This window comes from Brienomyrus brachyistius, chromosome 12 (assembly GCF_023856365.1).
Source record: "Brienomyrus brachyistius isolate T26 chromosome 12, BBRACH_0.4, whole genome shotgun sequence".
In the NCBI taxonomy this organism is placed as follows: Eukaryota; Metazoa; Chordata; class Actinopteri; order Osteoglossiformes; family Mormyridae; genus Brienomyrus; species Brienomyrus brachyistius.
The window spans coordinates 26,555,255-26,573,181 of NC_064544.1; the positions used below are offsets into that span (position 1 = coordinate 26,555,255).

General features: G+C 40.8%; 1 protein-coding gene across 2 annotated transcripts in view; it reads right to left on the reverse strand.

The window, feature by feature from the left end:
- Positions 1–12,253, reverse strand: part of LOC125705352 (uncharacterized) — a 148,972-nt gene extending 136,719 nt beyond the window's left edge. Inside the window, exons 1-3 of one of the 2 annotated variants that reach the window (XM_048971885.1) lie at positions 12,050–12,253; positions 11,486–11,830; positions 8,682–9,035 (exon numbers count right to left, since the gene is read on the reverse strand). In XM_048971885.1, coding sequence (XP_048827842.1) covers positions 8,682–9,035; positions 11,486–11,830; positions 12,050–12,110 — 760 coding nt within the window. In that variant the 5' untranslated portion in view covers positions 12,111–12,253. The remainder of the gene's footprint in view (positions 1–8,681; positions 9,036–11,485; positions 11,831–12,049) is intronic. The other variant, XM_048971887.1, reaches the window with a different exon arrangement.
- Positions 12,254–17,927: the final 5,674 nt, after the last annotated feature.

The following is a 17,927-nucleotide window of genomic DNA, read 5'->3' on the forward strand; positions in this document are numbered from 1 at the left end:
CACCAAGGGCATGAACCTAGCTGGTATGAGAATTGCCTGCTAGTCCACGAGGTTTACGTGCTTTTAGTATGATGTGACACACCGGCCTGGCATTAAGAATCAGGTAGCCGACTGCCTGTCACGTATTCGCTGTGCTCTCTAGACGATGAGCATGTCGAAGGACCTGCCCTCGCGGCAGGAATATCTCCCCTGCATACTGCAGTGCCAGTGGCAGAGTTCATGACGGAATGTGAGTCGTATACCCAACTGTTACAGCTGCAGGCCAGAATGCAAACCGGTTTGCTGCAAGCAAGAAAAGATGTTTCTGTGGATATGGTTCCATACTTCATGGCGAAGAATGAACTTGCGGTGGAAGCCCCCCTTGTCTTCCGTGGGTCGCGTCTGATTGTGCCAGTTTCACTTCGTATTAGGATTATTCACCTCCCACATGAAGGACATCAGGGTATTGTGTGTACCAAACAGAGGCTACGGGAACTGTATAGGTGGCCCGGCATGGATTGTCTAGTGAGTTCAATTCTGTTCTCTTGTGTTGAATGTCAAAGCAGTGACAAGGCTGCAAAAATATACACACGCCCAATGCAACCTGTGGAGTTTCTGAATGGACCGTTCAAACACATTGCTCTCGACATTGTGGGACCATTTCACTGTGGCCCCCGACTGGTTTGCAATCACAATGATTGATTAGTTTAGTAAGTGGCCAGAAGTAGCATTCGCAGCTAATGTGACTACGGAGACTGTACTGTCATTTCTGCAGTGCGTTTTTTGCAAGAGAAGGAGATCCATGTACAGTGTCTACAGACGATGGGCTGCAGTTTACGTCCACTGCATTTGCAGATTCTCTCACAGAAAGAGGAATCGAACACATTCGTACTACCATCTACCACCCCCAGGCAAAGGGCTCTGTAGAAAGGTGGAACAAAATTTTGAAGCAGTGTATTCAATGTGCTGAAAAAACCAACTGCCTTGGAAATCTGCTGTAATTATGATGCTCCAAAGTTTTCGAGCTACGGCTCATGCCACTACAAACGTGTCACCTTTTCAACTGCTTTGAGGCCGGCTAATGCGTACAAAATTAGATGTCTTGCCTATTCTGAGGAAAGAGGAGCATTCTAAGGTCAGGGAGAGAGTGGAGCACTGCCAACAGAAAAGCAAGCACTACACCGACTACAGACGTAATGCAGGCACCACAACCATAAAACCTGGAGACCAGGTTAGAGTCTTAAAGCCTTTCTGAGTAAGGAACGGAAAGTCCCAGTTCACTGATCCACTGCTGGTACAAACACAGATTGGGCCAAACACCTTCGTGTTGAGAGATGGGAAGTGGTGGAATGCAGCTCGTTTGTCACCCTGTCCAAGAAGTACACAGGTGCCCATTACTGAGGCTCCTGAGATGGTACCCAGTTCACTGAGGATGAGTACAAGGGAGAGAAACCCACCATCGTGAACTAAAGATTATGTAAAGGATGCAAAATAATTTACTATTCTGTGTTGTACTAAAGGGTTAAAATTACAACCAGGAAATTTGAAGATAAATGTTAGTGACGTTTATACTTGTCAATAGGTGAACGGTGAGCACTGGGGTTAATACCTTCATGAAAAAAAATTTAAAAGTTTGTAAGTTCCAAGGCTATATTACAGTATATTTATTATGTTAGTATAAAGTTTCCTTTAGGTAGAAGGGGAATGTTATATCTTGAGTGTCCTCTAGATGTCCCCATGGCCGAGGTTAAGATAGGTGATGGAACTCCGGAAATGAGGTTGTAAGAGGTGGGGTTCAGAGAGAGAGAATAAAGTCAGAGAGAAGATGGGACTGTGTGTTCGTGTTTCATAACTTCTTAAACATTACAATTGGCCTCCCTGCAGAATCTATACAAAAGCTGCAGTATATTCAGAACCCAGCAGCTTGAGATCTCATTCACACCAAACGCTCCGCTCACATCACAGCCATCCTCTCTCAGCTACACTGGTCACTGGTTCCGTCTCGGATCAAATTGAAAATATTGCTTCTCACTTATAAAGCTCTGCATAACTTCACTACCCAGGGACGGATTACGGACCGGGCCAGTGGGGCCACTGCCCAGGGGCTCTTGGGGTTGCACGCGGCCCGTGGGGCCCCTAGCCCAAAACAATTTGCAACGCTTATCAACAATGTATTTTCGTTTGTCTATTTTAGAGGGCCTACATTCTTTGATCCTCTGCCTATAAGGGCCCCTGACCCTATAGGGAGGGCGTTTGGCTGCCAAGGGCCCTTGAATTGTGGTGGCTGTGGCAGTGGTGCTGGTGGTGGTGGGGGGGGGGGGGCCTCGCGAACGTTTTGCCCAGGGGCCCACACAACCCATAATCCGTCCCTGTCACTACCTCAGTGAGCTCTTGACTCCCTGCTCACCCTCTCGCTCTCTCAGACCCTCTAATAATAATCTACTCACTGTTCCACACACCAGACTTTCCACCATTCATATCTGAATTAAAGACATTTCTTTTCCCTGAACATCTCTCTTCTGTATTTTCCTCCATAACTTATTTCTGATCTCTCTTTCTTTTTGTTTTAGTGTAAAGCAAAACAAGTTTGTGAAAGGCGCTATATAAATGTAACTATATGTATAAATGTAACTATAGTTGTATTATTCGTCATTATAATTTGTGGCAACACCACTGACTTATATAACATAAGGCTTTAGCTTCTTTTTTGTTTAATAAATATGGCAGCATATATTGCAAAAAATATCAAACATTGTGATGTGATTTTTTTCCAATAACCATGCAGCCCTAATGTTAAATAATCCTAATTTCTTATCTATTTAAAACAGTCCCCTTTCAGACAGCTGGGCACTGGAGCAGGTCAGGTTAAGCAGCTGTCTAAAGGTAAACAGGTCGAGCTTCTCCCAGGACCTGAGAAGGAAAACTTCAGGTTACAGGTCCTTGTCTTACCCACCCTGCTAAGCAACACCCCTCTTAACTGGGTTACTGCGTGGGGAAGTAAGATGGGGATTCAGGTGGGAATCGGGCTCTGATTTAAAGGTATTTTAAAACCTGACGTGCTGAGAGCGACAAAATCACCTAAAGTCAGTACAGTAATGAGATGAAAAATGAGCAGTTTGTGCTAAAACACTGAAGTATGTTTGGCATCTTCAAAGATGCACCATAGTGTGTTTAATATTTTACCAGGAGCTGCTGCTTTATCCTGCTTACTTTGATGTTTAATAACCATTAATTACACTTAAACTCACCTGTTAGGACACCGACCATAATGATGGGAAATACAATTCTCAGAGTGTTGAGTATAATATTCCGCCATGTAACTGCAAAAATAAAAACAAGTTATTTTTTAAATAAAATAAAAATGGGATTTATAATTGTATGTTAAATTCAACCCATCATACATCACACCAGCTACCCTTAATTATAGGAAAAAATATTTAACAGTGTCAGACCATTAATGACCATTCATTCCTTAACGACAAATTAAATAAAAATTCATCATCATGAGCTGTTAGATGATCGTTTTACACACATTAGCAGCAGAAGATCCTTATTCAAAGTAAAAGCCTCTGTGACCCACATTACAGTGTAAGAGCTGGACAGTGCACTGTTACAACCCTGATACCAACAGCAACTGGGCTGCAGGAGAACCAGCAATCATATGTGTTGCGCTCGCAACGGGGAAGCAGGACTAAACCTCCTGTTGCCTCATTCCCACCATCCAGCACAATCTCTCCTCTTTCACTGCTGCTCTCACTTCCTGCTGGACCCGGAAGTTTTCTTCCTTCCCTGAGTGATTAAGGTGGGACGTGGAGAAGGATTCTAGTCCAGCTCAGCCTTGAATCACCACTCCTACCTTTATCTTGTGACGCAGCCTTAAACTTGGCTTGCAAAACCATTATGCCAGCTCTGGCCACCTTCAGATCGCTTGACCCTCTGTCAGAGGTGGACATTTCAGGTCCAGAAAGTAAAAATCCAGACCAAGATTTTATTTCAACCAACCAGTTGAGTCTCTGTGTCTGTGACTCTTTATACTCAACTGGTGGGTTGAAACAAAATCATGGTTTGGATTTTTACTTTCTGGACCTGAAATGCCTCTGCCCTCTGTACAGCAACACTTTCCCAGCTCCTGTAACCTTGAACTCCTCCTCCAAGGACTTGAGTGTCAGTCACAGGTTGCTTTGATAACTAAGGAGAGCCATGCTGCTCAGTCTCCGGAGGTGGCTGCTGACTTTCTGCTCCAAGGTTTCTATTGTCGGGATTCACACTTCATAAACCAGGAGTGGCCACAGGACTCTTGGAAGAATACTATGCTGGTACAGACATGCTTTAAACTACCCCAGTAGGACAGACTGCTTCACTGATCTCAGCCAGACATCCAACTCAGTGCAGGTCGACTTGATGCCTGTTGTGTCCTTCAGGATGCTGCCAAACATTCTGCCTCCTATAAGGCTTCCCTGTGATGGTTGGGATGTCAGTACCTGCGATACTGAACTGAAATTTCTCATCCACCTTCCTTCACCTCACCACCAAGGACCTAAATTTGGAGGTTTGAACTCCATCCACTCCCACCCCATCAGCTTCTCAGGCCCCTGCAGGATCCAGTGACGTCCTGGGACTGACTCTGTGGTGACTGTTATCTCATCCATAAGTGCTGCTGTTGGGCAGTTTCTGTTTTAGACTCTCTGTACTCTGGTTCAGCAGATTTTGTGAGCATGTTCATGGCAGCAGAGAGCAGGATCACAGAGATAATGCGGCCTGTGATGGTCCTGGTCTCAGCCTTATTCCAGCCTGATATAAGAGCTCCTGAGGAGGCTCTCAGCCTCACACTGATCTCTGATTACTGGGGACACGATGTTCCACCAGAGGCAGCTGCACCAGCTTGTGTGGAATTGAGCCTTATGCATTTTCCAGGTCAGGCCACAGGACTGACAGATTGTCTTTGTTCTCCCAGCCTCCCTGATCAGCTGTGTCACCATTAGTGATGCGCAGATCAGCTCTGACTCCATCCGAATCCACATGTACATATAAATCATCCACCTCCCACCCACCTGAATAAAGTATCAGAGACCGGCCCCCGATCACACATTACCAGTGTTTCTCAGTAGGATACATGTAAGCATGACGATCTGATAACATGTTACACTGAATTAAGCTGGTTTTAAATAAATAAACATTAACTTAAAGTGAAAGTTCTTCTTTCAATAGCAGCAGCCTGAACACAGACTGACATCTTTACTCCCGTCAGACTATAACTCTGCATGTCATCTTCCCAAATACAGAGCATTAAGAATACTAATACCATGTTACACATGACATTACCAGCACTTCACTTGTCATGGTAACTATTTCACTAAATCACTCCCACACATAACTTTTCCACCCACCCTTTTTATTTGTTTTTAATTCTCCTTATTTGATTTTCACTTGGATCTTTTTTGCCTCCGTTGCTGCTTAAGAAAAATGGACCCAAAATGGGAGTTTAGTCTGCTAATTCGTACCTGATGTTAAATGACGCTTAAAATACATTCACATTTTAGAGAATGTAATGAATATTTTCCTCATTTATGACATATATCACCCATGTGCAAACTTTCTGCTATTAATCAGAATAGTAATTTTTATAAATATATACTGGTCCTTCTCTAGACGACTCAGAGGAGCTTCCACAGGCACAGAAAGAGTTTAAGGTGATTCTTGTTCACTTTGCATGGGAGCCACTCAGGCCTGGAGCTGAACTTGCTCATCCTCTCCTGACTACCTCAGGAACCTCTTTCAGTTGCAGGTCTGACGTGTCAAACTGCACAGCTGCCTCGGTCGGCTGCATCACTGTGCTGCACTCTCCCAGGTCCTGATCTCTTGCTGGGTCGCTATACATCTGCTTCAGATGCTGGTCCCTCTCCTCCTCTGAACAGGCCAGCTTGCTGCTATGCTTCTGCCCTAACAGGTCCTTCATGAACCTGAAGGGCTTGGTGATGAATGCAGTGCTTTCAGGCTCTTTCACAGTGTCGTCTCCGATGCCACTCTGCCCACTGGAGGACCCTGATCTTCTTGTGTAGGATGTACATCAGCTGAGCCAAGCCACTGCTCTCCTCTTCTTTTGCCTGTTTGTATTGGAACCTGAGGGTCTCCATCTCCTGCCTGATACTATGGATCTTCACTGCTCTTTGGTTCTTTAATTATGGTCCTTTGGAAGCTCTCGGCTGCTCCTCTCCAAACCGCTCTGACACAGTGCTGACAGTGATCGCTGTCTTGGTCAAACTAATTATAAACACCTGCCTTTATTTTACAGTTTATTTTCCCCAAACAGTGACAACCACCTTTAACATTAAGTGTAGGAAACAGGACAGGAAACATGGAAATATGTAAACATACCTGGGAATGATTTCCGATATGGAGCCATATTTATCAACAGCAGGATATACATCAGGCTGATGGCAGGACAAGTAAAGGCCTCTTCTGTGGATCCTGGGAAACAGGTAACATTAAGTTTTATTTATTTAGCAGAGTGAAGCAGGGTCAGAACATACCGGGAGCAGTGGGGGGTTAAGGCCCTTGCTGAGGGGCCCATGTGTAAAATCACTCTGTCAAGTCTGAGATTTGAACCAGCGACCCTCCAAAAGCAGGGGAAACATCATAACCCACTGAGCCACACCCCCCCCCCATCACTGATAAAACTGAAGGAATCTTTTCCTCTTTCAGTATTTATGTGGGAAGCCATAGAATTGTTCCCCAGTTCTGAATGCAGCACTAGGATCAATGTTATTCCTGTTTAAATTTCTTAACTTCTCATAAGTTCTTTCCTTCTATTCTGCTGAAATTTACATTGGATTTCATGTAACCTGTCACTTCATTACTGTCTGCTAATATCTAAAATTATATAATTAATCGTTAGGGGGTGCTGTCTCTGCTGATGTAAAATATATCTTTATTTCATCACAGTGTATTTAATCTCCCTGTTCTTGCAGATAATACAGAAAAGCAGATGCTCATTTTGAGAAAAGAAAATCAAACCTGCATGATCCTACAGACTCACAGTGTCAATAAAATAATATTTAAGGAAATACATATCAAACTATAAATAACTATGAGTTCATTTATGAAGAAAACTTCACCTTAAAAGTGACTCACCACAGTGTAGATTAGAAATACTCAATATCAGCCTCAGATTACAGAGTCACTCATTTACATAATTAATCCCCAGCAGGTTGCTGTTTATGCTGCTGCTGTTTATTTCTTACTGCCTGCACAACAAAAACAATAAAATCTGTCTCCTTGTAAAGCTGCTTTAAACTATATTCACTGGGCTCACCTTCAGTTACACCCCACAGGATGAAGGCTGCGGAAACCATGATCTGTGGGACTGTGACATGTGAACAGTGACTCAGCAGAGCCTGTTTGCTTTTATCTATAGACAGAAAGTAGAATCAGATTTAACCACATAATCTTTATCATTAGGTGATGATTCATGCAAAGTGTAATGATCTACAGCCATCCTCAGATGGTCATTCTGCTGCATTCACACCTACAGACACCCAGTACAGACTGTCAGTCTCACCAAATTTTGATCCTGCATTATTTTAGTATAATTTCAATGAGGACATCAGCTTTGGTTCATTGTTTTGGTTTGCAGGGGTTTATAGTAATAAAACTTTCTGAAATTATTCATATTCACACATATGTGTTTGTTACCAGAGAAACAGGATCAAAGTATGTGAATTACATCACAGTTAAGCCCTGCAGTGGACAGGCACCCTGTGTAGATACAGTCCTGCCTGATGCCCCATATCTGCTGAGATGCCCTCTACAGGATAAGTGGCTGCAAACATGGATCCACTGATGTCATCATAATTACTAGAAATGACAGAGCAGACGCTACACTTACCTTCCTTTATTAAATTCCTGACAGATAAAGCACCAGTAAGTAGGACTACAGGTGTGACAGCGATGCACAGCCCCAGAATCAGCCAATGCAGGGATGAATAACCTAAAATATTCAGAATTACATTCCATTAGTCATTTTCTAAAACGGGCTGTTTGTCTTGCTGCAGCATAATCGACACGTGCACACCGTTTAGTCTCACAGAGTGGTGCAGAAATTTATGATTAAATCTAGTTATGTCTATACAGTAAGTGTGTGATTCCTAACTGTTCTCCAGCCTGAAAACATACAGATTTAATATATAAGATCTTTCATATTTCCATACAGTATATTATTTGGATATATATACACCACATGTCACAAAGGGCTTTCTGACTGTATTACTCTGTCATACGATGTTATGGACAATTAAGAATAATACTTATTATTCTTAAAACTTATGTTATTACTGCATTTTCCTAGTCACACTCTCAGGTTCTCTGTAGCTCCTAAGTGAATATTAATAATAAAACCATAATTACACATTACACTGCATCACTCTAATATAATACCTGTTATGACAGAGCTGAAAACTGCACTAAAACCGAAGCCTGAAACAAATATTCATTCATTCATTCATTCATTTAATGCATTTTGTGTTTTTAAAACTAGACAAAATTTCAACATTTCTACGGTTACACTGAGCAGATTAAACCTCATGGCATTTGCATAAAGGTCATTCTGCAACAGAACCACTGAGACTTACCAGAATGAAAATGTGATTTAATCACACAGAATTATGCTGAGATGCATGTTAAAAACAGTCCTTCTACTGACTCACCCAGTGCTGCTATCCTGGCTGTTGTACTGGCAGAATCAGTATCTGAGTGGATTTCACACCTGAAGTCTCCTTTGTCTTCAGTCCTGACTTTCCTCAGTTTCATTGAGAAGTTTCCTTTGGGAATTTCCTCTGTGAGGAATTCAGCTCTTCCAGAGTATCTCCCATCCTGAGACTCTGGTCTGTTCTCTCCATCAGCATACAGAAGCACCAAGATGTCACCGTCATCGTCTGTCTTTTTCCATTCCACCTGAAGCTCTGTCACATTAACATGGGTGTCCACAGAGCAGCTGAGAGTCACATCCTCTCCAGTATGTGCATAGACAGGCTCATCTGCACCCGTCACCACCAGCCGCTCTGGAACAAGAACAGAAAGATCAAACAATCTGGCAACCTGTGTGTTTTCCCCTCCTATTTGTTTGTGGTTGTTTTCATTTCAACATGCATCACTTTTAAAACTTTGACACTTGGCATATGTGATTCAGGAGACGAATCCGGCACCACACTAAGCTTGTAGGAGTTTTGTTACACAAAAATGTTTTAAGGGCAGAATGAAAAGTGATTGGTTCAGAGAGATAACCAATCAGATTGTAGAGGAGGTGGGTACAAGACATGTAACTGGTTGGTCCTGCATCCTCTGTTTGCTTGGAACCACCTCCTGTACAATCTGAGCAACAATGAGCGGCAATTGCTGCATAACAAGAAGCATAGAGTTCCATCCTGTGTTGTTTGGTAATACAAAGCCCATCCCAATGTTCCCCTCACAAAAGCAGATGGTTTGGGGTTTTGTTTAACCCGGTTCCACAGAGCAGATGCCTTTGCAGCCCTTCACAATGTTTTGTATTGTCTTTCAGTTACCTTTTACAACGGCTACTGTTAGATTATATACCTAATTTAATGAGTTAAAGTGATTCATTTAGATTAATTAGACATGAAAAAAAAATGTGAATTTAATTTAACTATATTCTGTTCTCAGAACAAAATGTCAATGCATCAACTTAAAATCAACGTTTCATTTTCAAAATACTCATTCTATTTGGGTGGAACCACTGTACATGATTCAACTGAGCTCATTCAAAGTGACTTATTTTCAGTGTGGTTGGTTGAAACAAAATCCTGGTCTGGATTTGCATTTTCTGGACAAGAATTTTCCACCTCTGTCTGTACTGCGTTACTTTTATGTGTAACTTCCTTGATACTACATAGACAGTCAGGTAAATGTGAATTAGCTGGGATTTATTCACATTGTCTATATGCAAAATTACAGTAATTAGATGCTGCTTTCACTATAAGAAATGATTAATGCATCAAAAACATTACATTATAAACAACCTTTGAAAGTAATTTACAGAAAAATTCAGTTTAATGACACATAATGAGGATTTTCTACCAAATAATGGCAGTGGTGATCTAATGGGTAAGGCGGTGTGTTTGGGATTGGAAGGTTGTTGGTTTGAATCCCCAGTCAGCATGGTACCATTCCCATCCACTGCTTCCTGGGTGCTAAATAATAGTGGCTCACTGCTGTGTTAAATGCTGAGGACATGTTTCATTGTTGTGCCAACAATGACAATTTTTCACTTCAGTAATATTGTTTGTTTGGTATTTCCAGTGAAACTGAATGGGATTCAATGGACAATAAGTGATAATTGGATGTAAGTCTTACTGAAGAACTGGTTGGCAGTAACATTGTCATGCTAATTCAGCATAAATACAGTGTTGAATTTATTGGTTTAAACTGTAATTTAGTACTTTGTATATTTTTATTACATTGTTCCATAATGATTATTATGTTTTGCCGTGTTTTTTGCAGAATTATTCTGACAAACCCACCTGCCAGCTTTTTTTCATAAAAACAAGATTTTTTTTAGACAGCAATATAAACAATATATATCATTTTTATCATGCCATGATCAGGGCTGTGTAGTTGTCATGAAGTTAAGGGAGTTTGTTTAAGATTTTGGCGGTTAGGAAGCTTGTGTAATACACATTTCCTGTCTAAAGTTAGGACAGGAGCAATAACCTAGGATCTGTTCATCTGTAATGGCTTTATCCTAAATCAGGTTCTAACCCGAGTTACTATTGTTAGCAAACAGCTGGGGAGCATCAAAGCAAAGGAAGGCAGCAGACTGAACAAACTCATTAGGGAGGCTGGGTCTGCTGTTGGCTCCAAGCTTGTCAGTGTGGAGGAGGGGGGCAGGGGCAGAATACTGGTGAAGCTGCTGGCAATTATGGGCAATGCCTCTCACCCCCCCCAAATAAAACACTAGAGAAACTCAAGAGTAGCTTCAGCAACCGACTCATTCAACCTGCTGCATTAAGGAACGATACAGGAAATCATTCCTACCGAGTGCTATTAGACTCTATAACTCAACAGTCCATGACACACCTGTCCAATCGAAAGCCAAAGGAAGTTCTGAAGGTAAGCCTCGCTAAATGAGTCCCCCTACTGGCGCAATCGCGTCATTGCATTTAAGGTGGACCGGAAAATCCGAATAAGGAGAACAAGGAGCCAACTTCAGCCTCCTCTAGTAAAGAGACAAGATACAGAGGCGAGTGAAAACACACTGAACGTTCTGTAAACTTAACTCATTGAAGAGCTCGTTCATCATAACCAACGGATAATCACTAATTTGGATGAAATGGTGAATATAATAATGTAATGTAATTCAAATGGTGGAATGTAATGTAAGAGTTTCTTACTTTACAAATAAAATACTGTACACAGAGCCACTACAGACATATGACGTCACACCTCTGACCCTGATATACTCGCCTCCTCCTATAAATCAGAAAGGTTCACTTGCCTACTTCCTGTATTTCCACCCGTGTTTCATGGTTCTCCTGCTCTGTATAAACCACACACTTGTACACTCCTGCATCAGCAGTTCTCACTTCCTCAAGCAGCAGAGAGAAGTTGCCTTTGGGGATTTCCTGAGAGAAGAAGTGGGCTCTGCCCCTGTAGGCGTCCCCCTGTGATTCAGGTCTGCTCTGACCCCCCTGGAATAGGTGCACGATGGTGTCTGAATCAGTCCTTCTCCAGTCCACCTCCAGCTCCTCCAAAGGCAGGGGTCTGTCCACAAAGCAGGGCAGCAGTACAGCTCCTCCCAGCCGGGCTGTTAGAGGACCAGCAGAGCCGTGTAGCAGGAAACCTGCCACAGGGATAAGAGATATAAAATAACTTAATGCCTCAAAGCATTAAATAATAAGCACTGAACATACATTGCAACGTAGTTACTTGAATATCTGGTAATCAAATATTCGTATAATAATTAGTACACACAAAATAAGAACAACGTACTCAATGAAATTTCTTCAACATTATTATACGAGTTACCAGACACGTAAAACTCTCTTCAAAATGTACATACCATCAGAGTTAATGACAAACTTCAACACGATCAAAATAGCGCTGAAAGTATGGATCTGCATAGCCACCTATAGTCTTGTACAAAGAACTGTTTCTATGCAAGGTAAGACCAAATTTTGCTGTATATTTTCGTTTTTACAAACAGTCTATATGCGCATTTATTAACCCAGTTATCGTCCTACACGAAATGCCATTTTCTGGCCATACTTTTACTTTCAATTTACACCTGGAGCTGAAACACGCCCAACACACCTGAATTACGGCAAAGGGCGGATCGCATGTCTGTGTTTTCCTGATCAAATGCAAATCGCTTAAGCCACGGTAACAGGCGCCCTCCCCCACCAACGTTTTAAATGAAAAGGTTGTTATAACACTTACAAAAATGTAATCTACAACAACAAGGGGGTATAGAAAGCGGATTTAGCGATAGATCCCTAATTAATAAACATGGACAACTTCCATTATACTGTATAAGTCGAGATTTTAACAAACGTCTGTACGTTACCACAATACATTTTAAAAGAAACAAGTGAGATGCAGTTGAAGTGTCAGCTTTAATTCAGTGGGTAGAACAAAAACATTGCATAACTAAAGTGATTTTTCTACACAATCCCCTCCTTTCAGGTGCTCATAAGTAATTGGACAAATTAATATAACTGCAAATAAAATGTTCAATTCTAATACTTAGTTGAAAACCCTTTGCAGGCAATGACTGCCTGAAGTCTTGAACATGACCAGATGCTGGTTTCCTCCTTTTTAATGCTCTGCCAGGCCTTTACTACAACAGCTTTCAGTTGCTGTTTGTTTGAGGGTCTTTCTGTCTGTAGTTTAGTCTTTAGCAAGTGAAGTGCATGTTCAATGGGGGTGAGGTCAGGTGACTGACTTGGCCTTTCCAGAATATTCCACTTCTTTGCTTTAATAAAGTCCTGGGCTGCTTTTGCTGTGTGTTTTGGGTCATTGTCCATCTGTATTATGAAACGCCGCCCGGTTGGCTGTTACGAAGGGGTTTCTCTTCACCATGGAAATGATTCTGCGATCATCCACCACTGTTGTCGTCCGTGGACGTCCAGGCCTTTTTGCGTTGCTGAGCTCACCAATGCTTTCTTTCTTTCTCAGGACGTACCAAACCGTGGATTTTGTCACTCCTAATGTGGCAATTTCTCCAATAGTTTTTTTCTCTTTTCGCAGCCTCAGGGTGGCCTGTTTCACCTGCATACTGAGTTCCTTTGACCGCATGTTGTATGTTCACACCTCAATCTTCCAAATGCAAAGAATTCACCTCAAATCAACTCCAGGCCTTTTATCTGCTTAATTGATAATGAAAGAACTAATGAATTGCCCACACCTGTCCATGAAATAGCTTTTAAGTGAATTGTCCAATTACTTTTGTCCCCTTTAAAAAGAGGGCGGCACATGTTAACGAGCTGAAACTCCTAAACCCTTCATCCAGTTTGAATGTGGAAACCCTAACATGAAGTCTGAGAGTCTGCACTTTATGTCCATGTCCATTGTATAACTTCAATTGGAATATATTTCAGTAAATAGGTAAAATAGTAATACTTGTCCCAGTGTCCAAATATATATGGATCTAACTGTATATGTTATGTGATGCCTGAGAAACAAAATTATCAATAAATCTATTGAATAAAATGAGCATTTCTCTAGATGCTTCCTCTATGATGACCCTCGACCCAAGGAAGCAGTTTAAAAGATCAAGAACCACTATGTTAGAATAATAACAATGACCAAAATATCTGTGAAAAACTTTTTTTTGTAAATAAAATACATATTTCAAGTGTAGTACAATGTTAATGATGGATATAGCAAACGTTGAACTCATATAATTTAATGTTACATCTTTTTAAAAACATTGTTTTATATTAATGGTTTCTCAGACTTTTAATGTTGATTGTGTGATGAGCTGCTTTACAGGTGCAGAGCAGCTTTGAAATATGATAAAAAAGAACAGAAAAATCAAACAAATCACAGGAAAATGTGTTATTTAATCATGCATCACCTGTATGAATGTACATGCTGAGGCTTTGAGTTCTGTGTAATATTTCACGCGTGTTTTAAGCCCTGCAACCTCTGTGATGTGGTTTCCACCTTCAAATGGAAAATGACACATACATATGTATACAATGTATCAGAATCAGGGGTGTGGGAAATGGGGTGGGGGGGGGCATGCCCCTTAATATTGGCAGACCCCCCCCCCTTTCCAAAAAATAAATAAATAAGATCGTGTTCCTTTGTGGCCAATTTGCTGCGTATGCAGAGCACAAGGACAAAACATATACGTGAGGAAGACTGTAGGTCTGTATCTGACAAACTTATTTTATCTTTTGGATCAGTTACATTTTCAGTGGAAGTTTGGTTTAGTTGTGACACTGTACCCTAAACAGTGCTAGTCTTAGTTAAAATGATGAGATCTTCAATGATTTTAAAATCTCTCCGTCATCCCCTCCATTCATGATATTGCATGTTCAACCATTGTGATGCCACGATATACATCACATCACCCCCCCAAAAAAATATTCCAAATTAGAACACCCCCAGTTTAAAACTGAACCCGTTTCCTGGATTACTTCCCCACAAGTGACCTGGAATTTACCATCCATTCTCAATTCAATCCATAACTGCTCCTAACTCTAGACACAAACTCTCAGCTCTGTATTGATAACATCAGGTCTGCTTGTTTTGTTAGTAATTTTGTTAGTGAGACGTCTGTCTTTGTAACTCCTGGTAACTTTCTCCAGTACACAGTTATGGCATTTGGGCTTAAAATGCACCAGCTATACATTTCAAAGATTAGTGAAGACAGTATTAGCTAATGTTCTGAATTGTTGGGCATATTTGAATGATTTATACTCCACAGATTAACCTGGTCCTTTACAGTCTTTGATAACAGTGTTTAAAAGACTGATTGGTAGCTAATTAAGCTGAAATCTCACCACTGTCCTGACCATGTTCATGGCTTTTAGTGTCTCCTCTTGGTTTTATCCAACCAGACTGTCTGCAGCCAAAGTCAAGTGAGAAACATTCAGTCACTTTACTAGCATCTGTTTTGTTTTTTTTTCACTGAAGAAAAATGCACCCAGAACTGATGCCCAATCCCTGTTATCAGTGTGAGAGAGTTTAGGTACTTTATCTTTCTCAGTGGAGTTATTAAAGAAACAGGTAGTCCAGCTTAATCACAACGTGTTTATGCAGAATATTGGCCATAACACTGTACATTTCAACACTGCAAAGGTGAGTTAGATTATCATCATTTGATATGCAAATATTTACACAGGAAGGATTCTGGAATGTTGTCCTGAAACCAGTTTTCTTGTGATTAATTTTCCAAGTAATACATTCTTTCACTAAGCAGTGTCTCTTCTAAAGAATTGGACAAGTGTTTATGCTAAGCAGATATCCTGAGACAGATAAATGGTTCCATATAACAACAGTATAATATACAGAATTCAGTTCAGAAGAAGCAGGATAATCTGAAGAACCCCATGATGCTCTTCCCAGGTGACTTTAGGCTGGTTTCAGGTAGAGTTACTGGTCCTTCCCAGTATATGTATGTAAACCAGCTGCACAAGCAATTTTTCATCTGCTACCCAGTAAAGTCAGTGTCCTACAGTGTAGCTGTAATAAGTTAAAAATATGTTATAATTAAACATGCATTCTATGTAACCATTTCATTTTCTGCCAACACTGCCCTCTAGTGTTTATTACCTGATCTGCGCTTCATTTGGTTTATTAGGATCAGTGGGTGATGACGCCTCCATTTCCTGTTTGTCATGTGATCTCTGCATAAAGTTTCACTATTAGCTGAGACATTTCATATAAACAGGTTTTTATCAAACAAGTAATGCAGGAAGAGATTACAAGAGATTACAAGACATCCATCTCTGTACGGTCACATGATCACTGTAAAAGAGAATCAATAGATACATGTCAGACTCATGGGCTCTATTAAATACCTGACATAGTCACCAAGAAGAGTTTAACTTTCAGGTTATATGACTATTTTAAACCTAACAGAACATGAAACAACCAGGCATGAGTCTACAACTAAACATATAAGCAGTGATCAAACTTTTAAAATAAGATTAAAAAGAAGTTATTAAATATATTTACTGAAAATATCACAAAATCTGCCTGAAACTGAGGAGAATCTGTTGTACATTCTGATAATAAGCTGGTTATAAAGAGTAAGGATCAGCATATCATTTTAATATCGGTACATGTACAACAGACCGAACTGGGCAGGAAGCTGGCAGGGATGACAGCACTGTCTTCCCAGGACAGTCCCACCTCCCGCTCTGCCCATCTAATCCTTAGAACTTCCCCAACTTTTACAATTTATAGGATTACGGGATGAATAAACTGGAAATCTAAAAGCCAATAAATGCCTTTTTACCAGAATGCAGTGTCTGACCTCACAAATGCTCTTCTGGATGAATGGGAAAAAATTCCCAGAGACACACTCCAAAGTCTTGTGGAAAGCCTCCCCAGAAGAGTGGCTGCTGTTATAACTGTAAAGGGGGGGGGGGACACCTCCATATGGATGCCTATGGATTTAGAATGGGATGTCATAATAGGTCCTGTGGGTGTGATGGCCAGGTCATCCAATACTTTTGTCCATATAATGTATGTCACACACCTAAAGCAGCTTGAATACAGACTCTGGAGTCAAAGCATTGTCAAATGGGATGGTCTGGCCTGTAGGTAATTTCCTATTTGTGTTACCTAGCCAGGACACACCCACTTTACCTCTGCATAACGAATCTTGGGATATGTTGGGCTGCAAAGGATCCATTGAATGGATCCTTCATGACTTGGCAAAAGAAGGATGCATTTGTAGACCACATTTGAAGGAACTTTCAAAATGGGACAACTTTGTCACACTGCTGTGACACATTCAGTCTTCAGATGTGGCCTTAGAAGGATGCAGCCCCTGAATTTAGACACAGCCTTTACAAACACGGACTACCGGGGAGGCGCTTGCAGCAATAAACTTGATAACTGATTAACCACAAGCACCGGTGTTAACTTGGAAGTAGAGATGCAGCAGAGTAGAATCTGAGCAGATATTAACCAATATACCTTTGTCTAATATTGCTGGTGCCAGTGGTGAAACATTCCAGCGTTTATTAGTGGGATAATGTTGCATTTTTTATTCTGTGGAAATTCATTCTGATGTTTGGCTAAAATTTCAACTATATATATATTTTTTTTTATTTATCACATTTTTTTATGTATATACTTGTTTAACACCTGTGTATTCTAATGGACGGTAACCACACCATGGCATGAACCTTCCTGCATGATTGCTCTGCTGTTCTACCTTTGGGTTCTGCACATATGCAGAACAAAATCACGTCCCTTTCCTCGTGTTTGAAGAACCGCCCATTGGTTTATCCTACTTTGCATTAGAGCTGCATACTTTATGTAATTTATGCATTTCTTAACATGCATATTTAATATTTTAATAAATGCATTTATTACAGTTTACTGTCAGTATCACACTATTGGTGTTTTGTATGTTTGTATATCGAATTACCTGACATCAGTTCTGTATATAATGTGTCAGTATTGCTCACATAATTATTACAGCACATCCAGATAAACTATTTCAGTCTATCGAAATTAGCTACCCATGTATTTCATAAAGGTTGGATAATGTAATTAAGTTGTTTAGTCTTTTGATAGGTGCTATTGAGATGCACTACTTATATTACTCCATCCATCCATCCATCCATCCATACATCCATACCATCCATCCATTTTCTGTAACCACTTGTCCTATTCAGGATTGGCAGGGGTCCAGAGTCTATTATTACAATAATTAGTTTTTTTGTATTTAGTTACTTATTTATTATTTATTT